The sequence below is a fragment of the Nicotiana tomentosiformis genome, chromosome 9, assembly GCF_000390325.3.
Source record: "Nicotiana tomentosiformis chromosome 9, ASM39032v3, whole genome shotgun sequence".
NCBI lineage: Eukaryota > Viridiplantae > Streptophyta > Magnoliopsida > Solanales > Solanaceae > Nicotiana > Nicotiana tomentosiformis.
This window is the reverse complement of record NC_090820.1, coordinates 60,522,826-60,536,178: the sequence shown is the minus strand read 5'-3', so window position 1 is coordinate 60,536,178 and position 13,353 is coordinate 60,522,826. Positions and strand designations below refer to the sequence as shown.

The window sequence follows — 13,353 nt, the reverse complement described above, 5'->3', positions numbered from 1 at the left end:
CTTCAAATCCCGATTCTGAGGTCGTTTACTCAAAAGTCAAACCCTAGTCAACTCTTCCAACTTAAAGTTTCCAAATTTAGAATTTTCTATCCAAATCAACTCTGAATTTCCCGAAATTAAATTCTGGCCACAACGTACAAATCATAATACATGAAATGAAGCAACCCAATGCCTCAAACCATCGAACGACGCACTACAGCTCAAAATGATCGGTCGGGTCTTTACATTCTCCCCACTTAAACATATGTTCGTCCTTGAACGTGCCAAGAATTGTTCTGAAGCTGTCCAAAATAACTGTTCAACACCTTGTGCACCTAACATTCCACCACAACCTAGTTGAGCACATTAGCTCGAGTCAGACTGAAGATTTTCCCTTTCATTTTAGCCAACAAGCCACAGAACCAAATTCCAACCTCCAAATTTTTCTACAAGACCTGATTCTAACATACGGACACCGTATCAATCTCCACACGCTGAACCCACACATGATTATGCACCCATGCTGACATCACACAATGCACCATATAATTCATTTGCCCATGGTAACCTCCTCCAAGCACTACAGCTCCAAATTCACCGACCCAATGCCCATAGTATACCTAATAATAGATATAAGCCCGTTCTCAATCCTCATAATACTGTAACAATGAAAGGGATGTGCAGGAACTCATAAACACCTATTTACATAAATCCTAAATAGACAAAAACCCTCACAATTGCATAAAGTTTTATTCCAAAAATTAAAAATTAAAAAGCTAATAAGGTAGATTACTAACTTTGAAAGAGACTGGCAGTGGTGGTGGTGGCGGCACAGGGAAAGGCAGTGGTGGTGGCGACTGAGGGAATGGCAGTGACGGTTGGGGGCGCCAACGTGAGAGAGAAGACCACCAACGTGAAATGCATCTCACCTTAAAGTCCCCGCAACAGCCGCGCCCTTGCGACCAAAGAGCACCAGACATATATATATATATATACACACACACACACACACACACCTGCATAATAAGTGCAGCACGTGCAACATGAGTACGAAAATCAACGCGTACCCAGTAAGTATCTAGCCTAACCCCGGAGAAGTAGTGACGAGGGATCGATGCCGACACTTACTAGAGGTCCAATAAAGTAGTATGCTAAATCCTAAACAGATATGAAGCACAACAGTAATAGTAGGATGAAACAGGAACTAGCATAACCTCTCAAAATTTCTTTTAACGATATAAACTTCTCAATCTCGTATCCTATATCAACAACTCGGAATATATCCACTGCCAATATCAAATGAATAATAAATACCATATAAAATGCAAGGAATCAGTGCAAGGAAATAACTCATGAATATTCGGACTGCTAGCGATATAACGCACTATTATGCCAAGGTCGTACGGCCCGATCCCAGAAGGAATATGATACTGCCGAGGCAAACGACCCGAACCCATCATAACATGTACACTGCCGAGGGTCGAGCGGCACAAACCATAGATGTATATATTATACTGCTGAGGCAAACAACCCGCTCCCATAAGAGTGTGGTACATGATCCTGCTGAGGCGTTCGACCCGCTCCACAAGAAAGGAAAGGAATTTTTGAATTATGAGTCACGTGCTTACGATATAGTATATGAACACAAAGTGAGTATAACCTTTACCGATTCTTAAATAACTTGCCAACAACTCAAGGTGATAAGGTTCGGCCTAATAAATATGTAATTTCTAAATCAAGTTCAATTATAATTTCAATTAATTAAGCCAGCAGAATGAGTTCAAATAATTCAAATATTACATGGTAAAGTCCTAAGTCTACCCGAACATAAACATGCTTTAGCCACGTAATGGACTCTCGTCACCTCGTACGTGCGTAGCACTCTCAACTAGTAGCACATATCAATTTCATAACCAAGGGGGTAGTTTCCCCCTCACAAGGTTAGACATGAGACTTACCTCGCTCCGAAGTTCTATAACTGGCTCCAATGCCACTCTAACACCTCAAACTGATGTCCGTCGCTCCAAAACTAGTCAAACAATGTGCAAACCAATAAAAATATACTTTAATACTCATAATAGATCAATTTATAATAATTCCCAACTCTGCTCGAAAAGTCAATAAAGTCAACCCTCGGGTCCACGTGCCCGAATTTTGAAAATTATTGAAAATAAATATTACCCATAACTCTTATGGTATATATCCAGAAAATCATCCAATTTCGTCCATGGATCGACCCTCAAATCAAGGATTTACCATTTCTCAACTTTGGGGCTCAAAATCCCAATTTCTACAATCCAAACACAGATAAAAATAATAACCAACAGAAATAATAACAGATAAATATCAAAATAAAAGGTCTGATATTTACCCCCCATGTTGAGACGAGAACAACGCCGCAAAAATCACCTCAAACGGAGCTCTAGAACTCAAGATATGCCCAAAGTACTAAAGTTCTCGGTTTAAAACACTGTCCAGATGAATTTTCTTCATCGCATTCGCGGGAGACCTTCACGTTCGCGAAGAGAAATTTTTCGCGTTGACCGGTCAACCCAAAAATCCTTCTTCACATTCGCGTAACGTCTCTCACGTTCGCGAAGAACAAAGCTTCGAACCAGAAATCAGCAATTTTGTCCGACACGGAAATTGGCATAACCCTCTCATAGGACATCAAAATTCAACGATTCTTGTTGCTATGGATCCGTAATTACGATACAGATATAATGGTTCAATACAATCACAAATCAAATGTAGTTTTCTCAATATAGTTCCCATTATGCCTAAATAAACGACGTCGAAACATCAAATAAGAGCGCGACACAATCCAAACACCTCTAAAAGACACCCGAGGCCCCCGGGAACCCGTCCAATTACACAAACCAGTCCCAAAACTTAACACAAACATGCTCGAGGCCTCAAATCACACCAAACAACATCAAAACTACGAATCGACTATCATAACCTTTCATTAAACTTCCAAATATTCAAACTTCGACGAACGCATCCGATTCATACTTAAATATTCCCGAATGACGCCAAACTTTACGCACAAGTCACAAATCACGATACGAACATATTCCAAGTCTCGGAACCTCAAACAGACATCGATAACACCACAGTCCACTTCAAATCAAACTTAAGAAATTCTAAAACCTTCAAAATGCCAACTTTCCATATTAAGCGCCGAAATGCCCCCGGATCACCCGATACTCAATCCAAACATACACCCAAGTCCGAAATCATCATACAAACCTTTTGGAACCTTCAAATCCCGATTCTGAGGTCGTTTACTCAAAAGTCAAACCCTAGTCAACTCTTCCAACTTAAAGTTTCCAAATTTAGAATTTTCTATCCAAATCAACTCTGAATTTCCCGAAATTAAATTCTGGCCACAACGTACAAATCATAATACATGAAATGAAGCAACCCAATGCCTCAAACCATCGAACGACGCACTACAGCTCAAAATGATCGGTCGGGTCTTTACATTCTCCCCACTTAAACATATGTTCGTCCTTGAACGTGCCAAGAATTGTTCTGAAGCTGTCCAAAATAACTGTTCAACACCTTGTGCACCTAACATTCCACCACAACCTAGTTGAGCACATTAGCTCGAGTCAGACTGAAGATTTTCCCTTTCATTTTAGCCAACAAGCCACAGAACCAAATTCCAACCTCCAAATTTCTCTACAAGACCTGATTCTAACATACGGACACCGTATCAATCTCCACACGCTGAACCCACACATGATTATGCACCCATGCTGACATCACACAATGCACCATATAATTCATTTGCCCATGGTAACCTCCTCCAAGCACTACAGCTCCAAATTCACCGACCCAATGCCCATAGTATACCTAATAATAGATATAAGCCCGTTCTCAATCCTCATAATACTGTAACGATGAAAGGGATGTGCAGGAACTCATAAACACCTATCAAATCAATAACTCAGGGAGTCCTCCGCTCAATAAAACTCTTGCCTCATTCTGAACTGAATAGTGACATTTTCCCTCTAATATACCTTATATAAATCCGATTGCACTGATCTCAGGTCCAATAACCTCGTCTCACCCTGTACAAGCTGCTCAAGCAGCAAGGAATCTCAAACACCAATGCGCCAACAAGCTACAAACTCGAATGTGACCCATAAGGAAGAACGAACTCTGGCAAAGAACTACCCAGGCCGCGTAACAAATAAAATGGTGAAATAGATGCTATTAACCTATCTTAGAGATGAGAAACAAGGCACACAAAATAAGTATAAGGGACCGTACCCAACATCTCACTATTGCGGCGTGCAACCCGATACTCACATGATACCGTTACAATGTGCAACCCGACCCATATATCATACCCATGGTGGTGTGCCACTCGATCCACACATAACAATCTATAAGGAAATACCTACCGAGCTAGAATGCTCATACCCACGAAATGCCCGAATATCAACCACAAGCACGCCAAGTGTATAAACACTACCCTGGGGAGATAGATAGTGCCATGCGCTACAAAATGCCAAGCACTACTAAGGTACCATAACGACCTACATCTCGAGAGACATCTTGCTCATATAACTCCACAAACTACACGGGATCCCAACACACGTGTGAATAATCAAGTCGTTTCACATAGAATAGCTAACGACAGGAATAACATCAGCACCTGAAGACTCCCCCATAAGCAACGCTATGCTGGATGAGCACATCCGACCTGATGTAGAGCACACATTAACATTAGACCCATCAACGGACCTCAAGCTGATTTTGACTGTACACGAACAACCGTCCAATCTGATAGCCCTATTCCTAACACACACGAATAACCGTCTAATCTGACCCAACTCCCACAATCCACAACCAAATGGCTAAAGTGCCTTTCAGGCATAAACTCTCACATTAGCGATAGTACCAAAATCTCCATACTTTGTTTCAATCCTTAACAATCAAGTGACTAACATGTCACACTTATACAAATTTCCCCGTGGGATACGCTCCCACAACCTTCCGCACCAGGTAGCAAAGTCTGCACTCCACACCACCAACCGTACTAATTCTGTAAAGCCAACCAAGAGTCCGTAAATCAATACACGATGCCTCTTACCCAGGACACCGTTCTCAGGCAACATTAGATAATGCCAACTTCCTCTAAACATCTGAAATTTCCCCTGCTCATCTGAGCTCCTGACATTCTTCTCAACATCGAGCCACAACCTTGATCCTTAATTTCCAATTCTCTTGCCGCTCACTGCACATATCATGCCGATACACGAGAGTACAAAATCTCATCATAACTCATGAGCCACCAATAGAATAAACACTTCATCATCTGGAACCTCTTTCACTCAACACATTTCAGAGGAACGAGTATAATACGCAACTGAATTCCCATAACCGCAGAAAATACAAACCTCAAATTATGGTCTAAACCATCATAACTCTTTCGGGATACATCTATATATATCAGGCTATTATAATCAAATACCTCCAAATCAATCAAATTACGGTGGATGTCAAGACCACACGTACATACACAAATCATCTATATAGCTTACATACCGAAGGAACTGATCATTGCCACAATCACGTTGATCCAAACCATTACTAACCGACCCAACTTCTTACCCTTGACTTGCCTTAGAAATAATAATAGCTCCATTCAAAAACATAACGAACTCGATCAACACTCATCCCGAGTGACCCGAATCACGAGACCACATCGTCTCAATACCCATGAACTATCTCATACCCTCCTTATGCGCACAATAGCATCTCTAGTTGGTACACCCGTTCTGAAAGATCTTTTACGAATCCGAAGTAGTTTCTCCCATTTCTCCCTCGCATATCCGATGATAACATAGGAATTTCCCCAAGTATTCCTGACACTCTGCTACAAAATCCCGATCTTCAATCACATAATGAACCCCAAAATCCTTAGACGCTGCACCTTAAATATTTGAACCCACTAGGACCATTGTTGAGAGTCACCCACTCTGACCTGGTCCCGAATACAACCAAACTCCAACTCTCTGCTAGCACATGAACACCCTCTCAAAGAAGCAAACGGCTAAATTCTTTTCCTTATACATCACATCCACAAGAAGCATAAACTCTGAGTCTTCCCAAAACCTGCACATGAATCGATAAGGCAAAATATAGCACACATTCATCAAGTTCTTTGCTCGAATTACCCCTGATGTTTTCTTTTCTTAGTCATAAATGATCCACCAATGTACCGATAACCAGAAATAGCACAAGCAGACAACCACACGATACAATCGTAGATGGTGGGCTCCCCCACTTAGGTTTAAGCTACCATCACATAATGAAGAACCCACAAGTATTCCTCCTTCTCAATTACCATGATCTCGCATCGTCAACCCACCAAATTTCTTGTAGTCTCTTGTTAAACCTCTCATGAACATTCTGAATTATCAGCCACAATCGCATATTCGACCTTTTGTTGGGTAGTAAGTAGACCTCTTCGTAGAAACTTCATCAACATCACGCAACCGCTAACGTGCTCACAGGAGATAACCCACCTGTGGAATCCCATTTTGAAATCTTCCAACATCCAAATGCAAATCCGGGCATACACACGAGTCCAAAATCACCATCTGGACCTAACGGAACCGTCAAAAATCCAATCCAAGGTAAAAAAACTAAAAAGTCAAACTTGATCAACTCTTCCAACTTAAAGCTTCAATCATGAAATTCATTCTTCCAAATCGATTCTGAATAACCTGAAAACCAAAACCTCATGCAAGCTATGGTGACAAACACTTCATCTGTGGAAGAGCAGTTGGCAAACTTGACGGAAGCAATCGCTGGCTTGACCAAGTGCATGCAAAATCAAGATGCTAGAATTGACAAGCTAACAGACAGGATGGGAATCTTGATGGAAGAAGAATCCACCCATGCACCTGGAAAGCTCCCAGAAGTTCTAGAGATTGATTCTCCCCCGATACAAGTTGCATCCACTAAGGAAATTCTAGTCTCTTCCGAAGGGATGATTCCAATCAATTAACAAAAGGAGTTCATTGAAGGGACTATAAAAAACAAATATGAAGTTGCTTCCAAGTTCTCATTTACCTACGCAAAGCCGTACACTTCAAGGATCACTATGTTGAAGATGCCTGCTGGCTATCAACCTCTAAAATTTCAACAATTCGATGGCAGAGGCAATCCAAAGCAATATGTGGCGCACTTCGTTGAGACATGCAACAATGCTGGGACTTATGTAGATTACTCGTCAAGAAGTTTGTCCGCTCATTAAAATAAAATGCTTTTAATTGGTACACTAACCTCGAGGCTAGATCTGTTGATAGATGGGATCAACTAGAGCAAGAATTCCTCGATCGCTTTTATAGAACGAGACATATTGTGAGTATCATAGAACTTACAAATACTCGTCAATGAAAGGATGAACCAGTTATCGACTTTATCAATCATTGGAGGAATGCAAGCCTCAAATGCAAAGACAGGCTTAGTGAAGCTTTGGGCATAGAGATGTGCATCCAAGGCATACATTGGGGATTGCGCTACATCTTGCAGGGTATCAAGCCTAGCACATTTGAAGAACTTACAACTTGTGCTCATGACATGGAATTGAGTATGGCCTCTGCTGGAAATGAAAGGCTGCCCATCTATGAACCTTGCAAGGGGAACGACTAGCAAGAAGTCAGGAAGTGGGGCAAGTTCGTACCCAAGCCTGAAAGCAAAGAAGCTATGAATGTCAACACATCACCTGTAAAGTTCACGATGAAGGTGAGCAAGAAGCAGAGTATGAAATCCACTTATTTTCAAGATAAGTAGAGTTGAAAGTTGACTCTAAAAGAAATGCAAGAGAAAGAGTACCCATTTCTTGATTCTGATGTGCCAGCTATTTTTGAATAACTCCTTGAGTTAAATCTCATTGAGCTTCAGGAGATGAAGCGACCAAATAAAGCTGGGAAAACAAATGACCCAAATTACTGCAAATACCATCGACTTGCGAGCCACCCTATGGAGAAGTGCTTTGACTTCAAGGACAAAGTTATGGAATTGGCTCGCGAAAAGAAGAACGTGCTTGAAGATGATAAAGCAAGCGCAAACCAAGTCTCTATCACCTTTGGCTCATTCAGTCCGGATGAATTATGTGGTTTTAAAGAAAGTAAAGATGAAGAATTACTAGAGAACGACAAAGCTGAAGTCAATCAACCTGATGATGATGAAGGTTGGACGTTGGTGACTCGTCGTAGGCACCACAGAAGAAGCCCATGAAAAGAATCAGTAGAACAACCAACAAGGAAAATGATGGTAAAAAGACCAAGGAGATGGAATCTCGTTAAGCACTTAAAGAAAGCAAAAGTGGAGGTGCACCACTCTCAAAAGCCACGAAATCCAATGACCTTGGAGGAGTTTTTACCAAGTTGGTTCCGCATAAAGATTTCCCATGGGGGTATCGATGCCTCTTGTTGCCATGCTGACAAAGGGAAAGAAAAGAGTGATGACCTACCATTGGCCCCATCTTCGGAAAAGCTCATCGAGTCCACTCCTAGTAAAGTTAATGCTTGTGAGGAAAGAGTCACGTTCACAAATGACGATCTTTTGCTAGGTGACACTTTCATAACCGCCCATTGTACTGGGTTGGCTATATACGTGATGAAAGGGTAAATCGAATTTTGGTTGATGGAGGATCCTTAGTGAATATTTTTCCAATTCGCACTATGAAAGAACTTGGTATTCCCATGAACTAACTCTCATAAAGTCGTATGATGATCCATGGATTCAACCAAGGGGGGCGAAGAGCCATAGACGCGATCAGGCTGGAAATCATCATTGAAGAAATACAATCAAGTGCATGGCTGCATGTGATCTATGCAAAGACTTCATACAACATCTTGCTTGGAAGGCCTTGGATACATGAGAATAAAGTGGTTCCATCTACCTACCATCAATGTTTGAAATACTATGAAGGTGAAGTCAAGAAGAAGATAATTGTTGATGACGAGCCATTCACCGAGGCTAAGTCACACTTCGCCGATGCAAAGTTCTACTTGAACAACCACACTATGAAGGAGCTAAAAGTTGATGATGTCATGAATGACAAGGATGATGAGTCCACGGCTAAGAGAGCTGAGGTGGTTGCTGACAAAACCAAAGCTGTTGCTGAGAAGGTACACCCCAACCCAAATAAGTCTCATAAAGGGAACATTGTGTCTCACGGCAAGAAAGTAACTCCTCCGCTCCAATACATCCCTAAAAAGAAGAAAGATGAAGGTGAATCATCTAATCTCCAAACTAACATGCTAAAGGGGTTAACTCTTCAGGTCAAACAAATTATGGCAGTAAAGTCATCCTTAATGCCGCTTGCAAGGTTTGTGGCCCATAATCATTTGCAGAATATGGCACTCCCTACACAGCGAACACATGAAGGTTTTGATCCTAACGCTAATAGGCTATTTGCAAAAACTGGATACAATCCTAATGAGCCATCAAAGTTAGAGAAATTACAATCAAAAGCTGCGACGAGACAACCCCGTGAAGGTTTAGGATACAAGCAACCGTCACCAATGCGCATTTCTATAAGAAGGGCGAGCAACAATTATATCACTATAGAAGATGAATCTGCCGCTTCTAACAACCCTTCTGTCTTTGATCGACTTGGAAAATCAACTATGAGGACTTCCGTGTTTGAGAGATTGGGTCCATTAAAGAAGGGGAACAAGTTCTAGAGAAATTTTCAAAGCATAAGAACAATCGCTTCGCCCAAAATCCAGAAGATCTCTAAGGACTTCCAAAGTTTGGTTCCTTCTAGAATGAGGCGACAAACAAAACCTATGGTTTTATGTAAAGAACTACTAAAGGTAAAGCCATGTACTATCGTCTACACGAAGGAACATGACGAAGATGAAGAAAGTGTGGGTTCTTCGTATCATGTTACTGTACAAGGTGAGAATGGTGTTCCATATTCAATGGAGGATAATGCAGAATTAGAGGATGTTTCACCATGTTATCACATATCTTTCAATGATAGGGACCCTCAAGACGATGAAGATGCAAAGGATGCTCCGCTGGAACTTGAAGAAGGTGTGAAAGCAACGATTGATGCCTTAAAAGAAGTACCTTGGCACTGATGAAGAACCAAGACCCACCTACCTAAGTGCTTTACTAGAAGTTGATGAAGAAAGAACTTATATTGAGTTACTCAAGGAGTTTAGGGATGTCTTTGTTTGGAGTTACAAAGAAATGCCTGGCTTGGACCCTAAAGTAGCAGTCCATTACCTTGCAGTCAAGAAAGACGCTCGTCCTGTTAAGCGAGCTCAAAGGTGCTCTAGGCTAGACTTGGTTCCCCTGATCGAAACCGAAGTTAACAAACTCATTGAAGTTGGATTTATTCGGGAAGTTAAATACCCAACATGGGTTTCAAGTATTGTATTGTCCCTGTAAGGAAGAAGAATGGCTAGATTTGAGTATGTGTTGACTTGAGGGATCTCAACAATGCATGTCCCAAAGATGAATTCCCGCTCCCTATTCTAGAGCTGATGATCGATACTACTACTGGTTACAAGGCAATGTCTTCCATGGACGGTTCATCTGGCTATAACCAAATTTGCATGGCACCAAAAGATGAAGAGCTTACTGCATTCCGCACCCCAAGAGTATTTATTGCTACAAGGTAATGCCTTTTGGCTTGAAGAATGCTGATGCTACTTACCAAAGGGCTATGTAGAATATTTTTGACGATCTTCTCCACAAGAATTTCGAATGCTATGTTGACGACTTGGTGGTAAAATCAAGAGAGGGGCGACCACTTGAAAGACTTGAGAATGGTATTTGAGTTACTCCGGAGGTACCAAATTAGGATGAATCCATTGAAATGTGCCTTTGGAGTTACTTCTGGAAAGTTTCTTGGTTTCATTGTCCGGCATCGAGGGATCGAAATTGATCAAGTCAAAGTGGATGTCATTTTAAAAATGCCTGAGCCCTAGGATACTCATGAATTGAAAAGTCTGTAAGGAAAGCTAGCATACCTTAGAAGATTCATCTCGAACCTAGCTGGGAGGTGCCAACCATTTAGTCCCCTCATGAAGAAAGCGTTCCTTTCAAGTGGGACCAAGCTTGTAGCAATGCCTTTGAAAGTATCAAAACCTACTTGATGAAGCCTCCAGTTTTAGCAGCTCCTATACCTGGAAAGCCATTGATACTATACATTGCGGCGCAAGAAAGGTCTATTGGAGCATTGTTGGCCCAAGAAAATAGTGAGGGGAAAGAAAACTCTCTTTACTACTTGAGCAGGATGATGACACCAAACAGGCTGAATTATTCGCCAATTGAAAAGTTGTGTTTGGCGCTAGTCTTCTCAATTCAAAAGTTGAAGCACTACTTTCAAGCTCATGTTGTCCTTCTTGTTTCTAAAGAAAATCCCATCAAGTTCGTGATGTCAAAACCTGTTATTAGTGATCGACTAGTGAGATGGTACCTCCAATTTCAACAATTCGAGATTTTGTACATCCCTCAAAAGGCTGTAAAAGGACAAGCATTGGCAGACTTCTTGATAGATCATCCGATACCTGATGACTGGGAGCTAATTGATGAACTACCTGATGAGAACGCAATGGTCGTTGAAGTTCAACCTCCATGGAAGATGTACTTTGATGGTGCTGTACATCGTGGAAGAGCTGGTGCTGGCGTAGTATTTGTCACTTCCCAAGTTGAAGTCTTGCCCTACTCCTTTACCTTGACACAACTCTGTTCCAACAATGTTGCTGAGTATCAAGCATTAATAGTTGGGCTTGAAATAGCCGTTGATATAAAGCAATTTCCATTGCAAGTCTTTGGTGACTCCCAGTTAGTGGTCAATCAAATTTTAGGTAGTTACGAGGTCAAGAAGCCTGAACTACGCCTATATATCATGATTACGCTAAAAAATTAATGTGGTGGCTAGGTGATGTGACTATTCAGCATGTGCCAAGGATAGAAAATAAGAAGGCTGATGCTTTAGCTGCCCTTGCTTCATTGTTAACCCTGCCTGATCAAGTGCAAGTTACTGTCTGCCAAATATGGGTAGTACCGCCGCCAAATGAGGCTGAAAGTGAAGAAAATGAACTCAAGCATATTGTCGCTATTTCTGAAGTTGAGAAAGAAGAATGGAGACAACCCATTATCGACTACTTATGCTATGGGATACATCTAAAAAATCCGAGGAGAAGGACTGAAATCCGTCGTTGTGCACCTCACTTCCTTTACTACAAAGATACTCTATACAGAAGGTCATTCGAGGGAGTACTCTTGCGATGCTTAGGGGAAGAAGAAACACTCCAAGCTTTGCAAGAGGCACATTCTAGGGTATGTGGGTCACACTAATCTTGACCAAAGCTCCACTTTCATATAAAAAGGATGGGATATTATTGGACAACGATGGTAAAAGATTTCTTGGACTACGCTCGCAGATGCCTTGTCAATTCCATGCGAATTTTATTCATCAACCTCCTGAAGTGTTGCACCCGACTGTGGCATCCTAGCCTTTTGACGCTTGGGGATTCGATGTTGTTGGACCACTGCCAAAGTCCTCTGGTGGGCACCTATACATCTTGGCTGCAACTGACTACTTCTCAAAATGGGCTGAAGTTGTTGCTGTTAAGGTGGTAAAGAAGGAGAATGTTGCAAGTTTTATCCGAGTAAACATAATCTATCGCTTTGGCGTTCCTCGTTACATAATAACGGATAATGGAAAGCCATTCGATAATAGGCTGATGAACAAGATTTGTGATCCTTTTGGCTTCAAGCAACGTAACTCGTCGATGTACAATGCTGCCGCTAATGGTCTAGCTGAGGCATTCAACAAAACTCTGTGCAACTTGTTAAAAAAAGTCGTCTCCAAATCCAAACGAGATTGGAATGACCGTATGGAAGAATCTCTATGGGCATATAGGACGACTCACCGCACGCCAACACAATCGACTCCTTATTGACTCGTTTATGGAGTCGAAGCCGTCTTGCCACTCGAGCATCAAATACCTTCACTACGACTGGCTATTCAAGAAGGGATCATTAATGAAGAAAATGCTCGACTTCGATTAGCAGAGTTGGAGGCTCTTGATGAGAAGAGGTTGGAAGCTCAACAGAGTCTTGAATGTTATCAAGCTCGATTGTCTCGCGCCTTCAATAAAAGAGTTCGCCCGAGATCCTTTCAAGTAGGAGATCAAGTCCTTGCCGTACGAAGACCCATAATTACTCCCCATAAACTTGTAGGGAAGTTTACTTCAAAATGGGATGGGCCATATGTCGTACAAAGAGCTTATTCAAGTGGGTCTTACAAGCTAGTTGATGCAGATGGCATGAGAATCGGCCCTATCAATGGCAAGTTTTTGAAGAAGTATTATCCTT

General features: G+C 41.6%; 1 protein-coding gene across 1 annotated transcript; it reads left to right on the top strand.

The window, feature by feature from the left end:
• Positions 1-10,212: 10,212 nt before the first annotated feature.
• Positions 10,213-12,938, top strand: LOC138898860 (uncharacterized). Its single transcript, XM_070184966.1, has 5 exons — positions 10,213-10,393; positions 10,504-10,625; positions 11,339-11,821; positions 11,929-12,312; positions 12,489-12,938. The coding sequence occupies exons 1-5, from the start codon at positions 10,213-10,215 to the stop codon at positions 12,936-12,938; spliced, it is 1,620 nt and encodes a 539-aa protein (XP_070041067.1).
• The last annotated feature ends 415 nt before the right edge of the window (positions 12,939-13,353 follow it).

What these genes read in the sequence shown, in the direction of transcription:
- LOC138898860 (XM_070184966.1), top strand. Translation starts at nt 10,213, where the DNA reads ATGCCTGGCTTGGACCCTAAAGTAGCAGTCCATTACCTTGCAGTCAAG. An exon ending in ATACCCAACATGGGTTTCAA is followed by an intron (nt 10,394 to 10,503) that starts GTATTGTATTGT and finishes TCCCTATTCTAG; the next exon opens with AGCTGATGATCGATACTACT. An exon ending in TTGGTGACTCCCAGTTAGTG is followed by an intron (nt 11,822 to 11,928) that starts GTCAATCAAATT and finishes GTGACTATTCAG; the next exon opens with CATGTGCCAAGGATAGAAAA.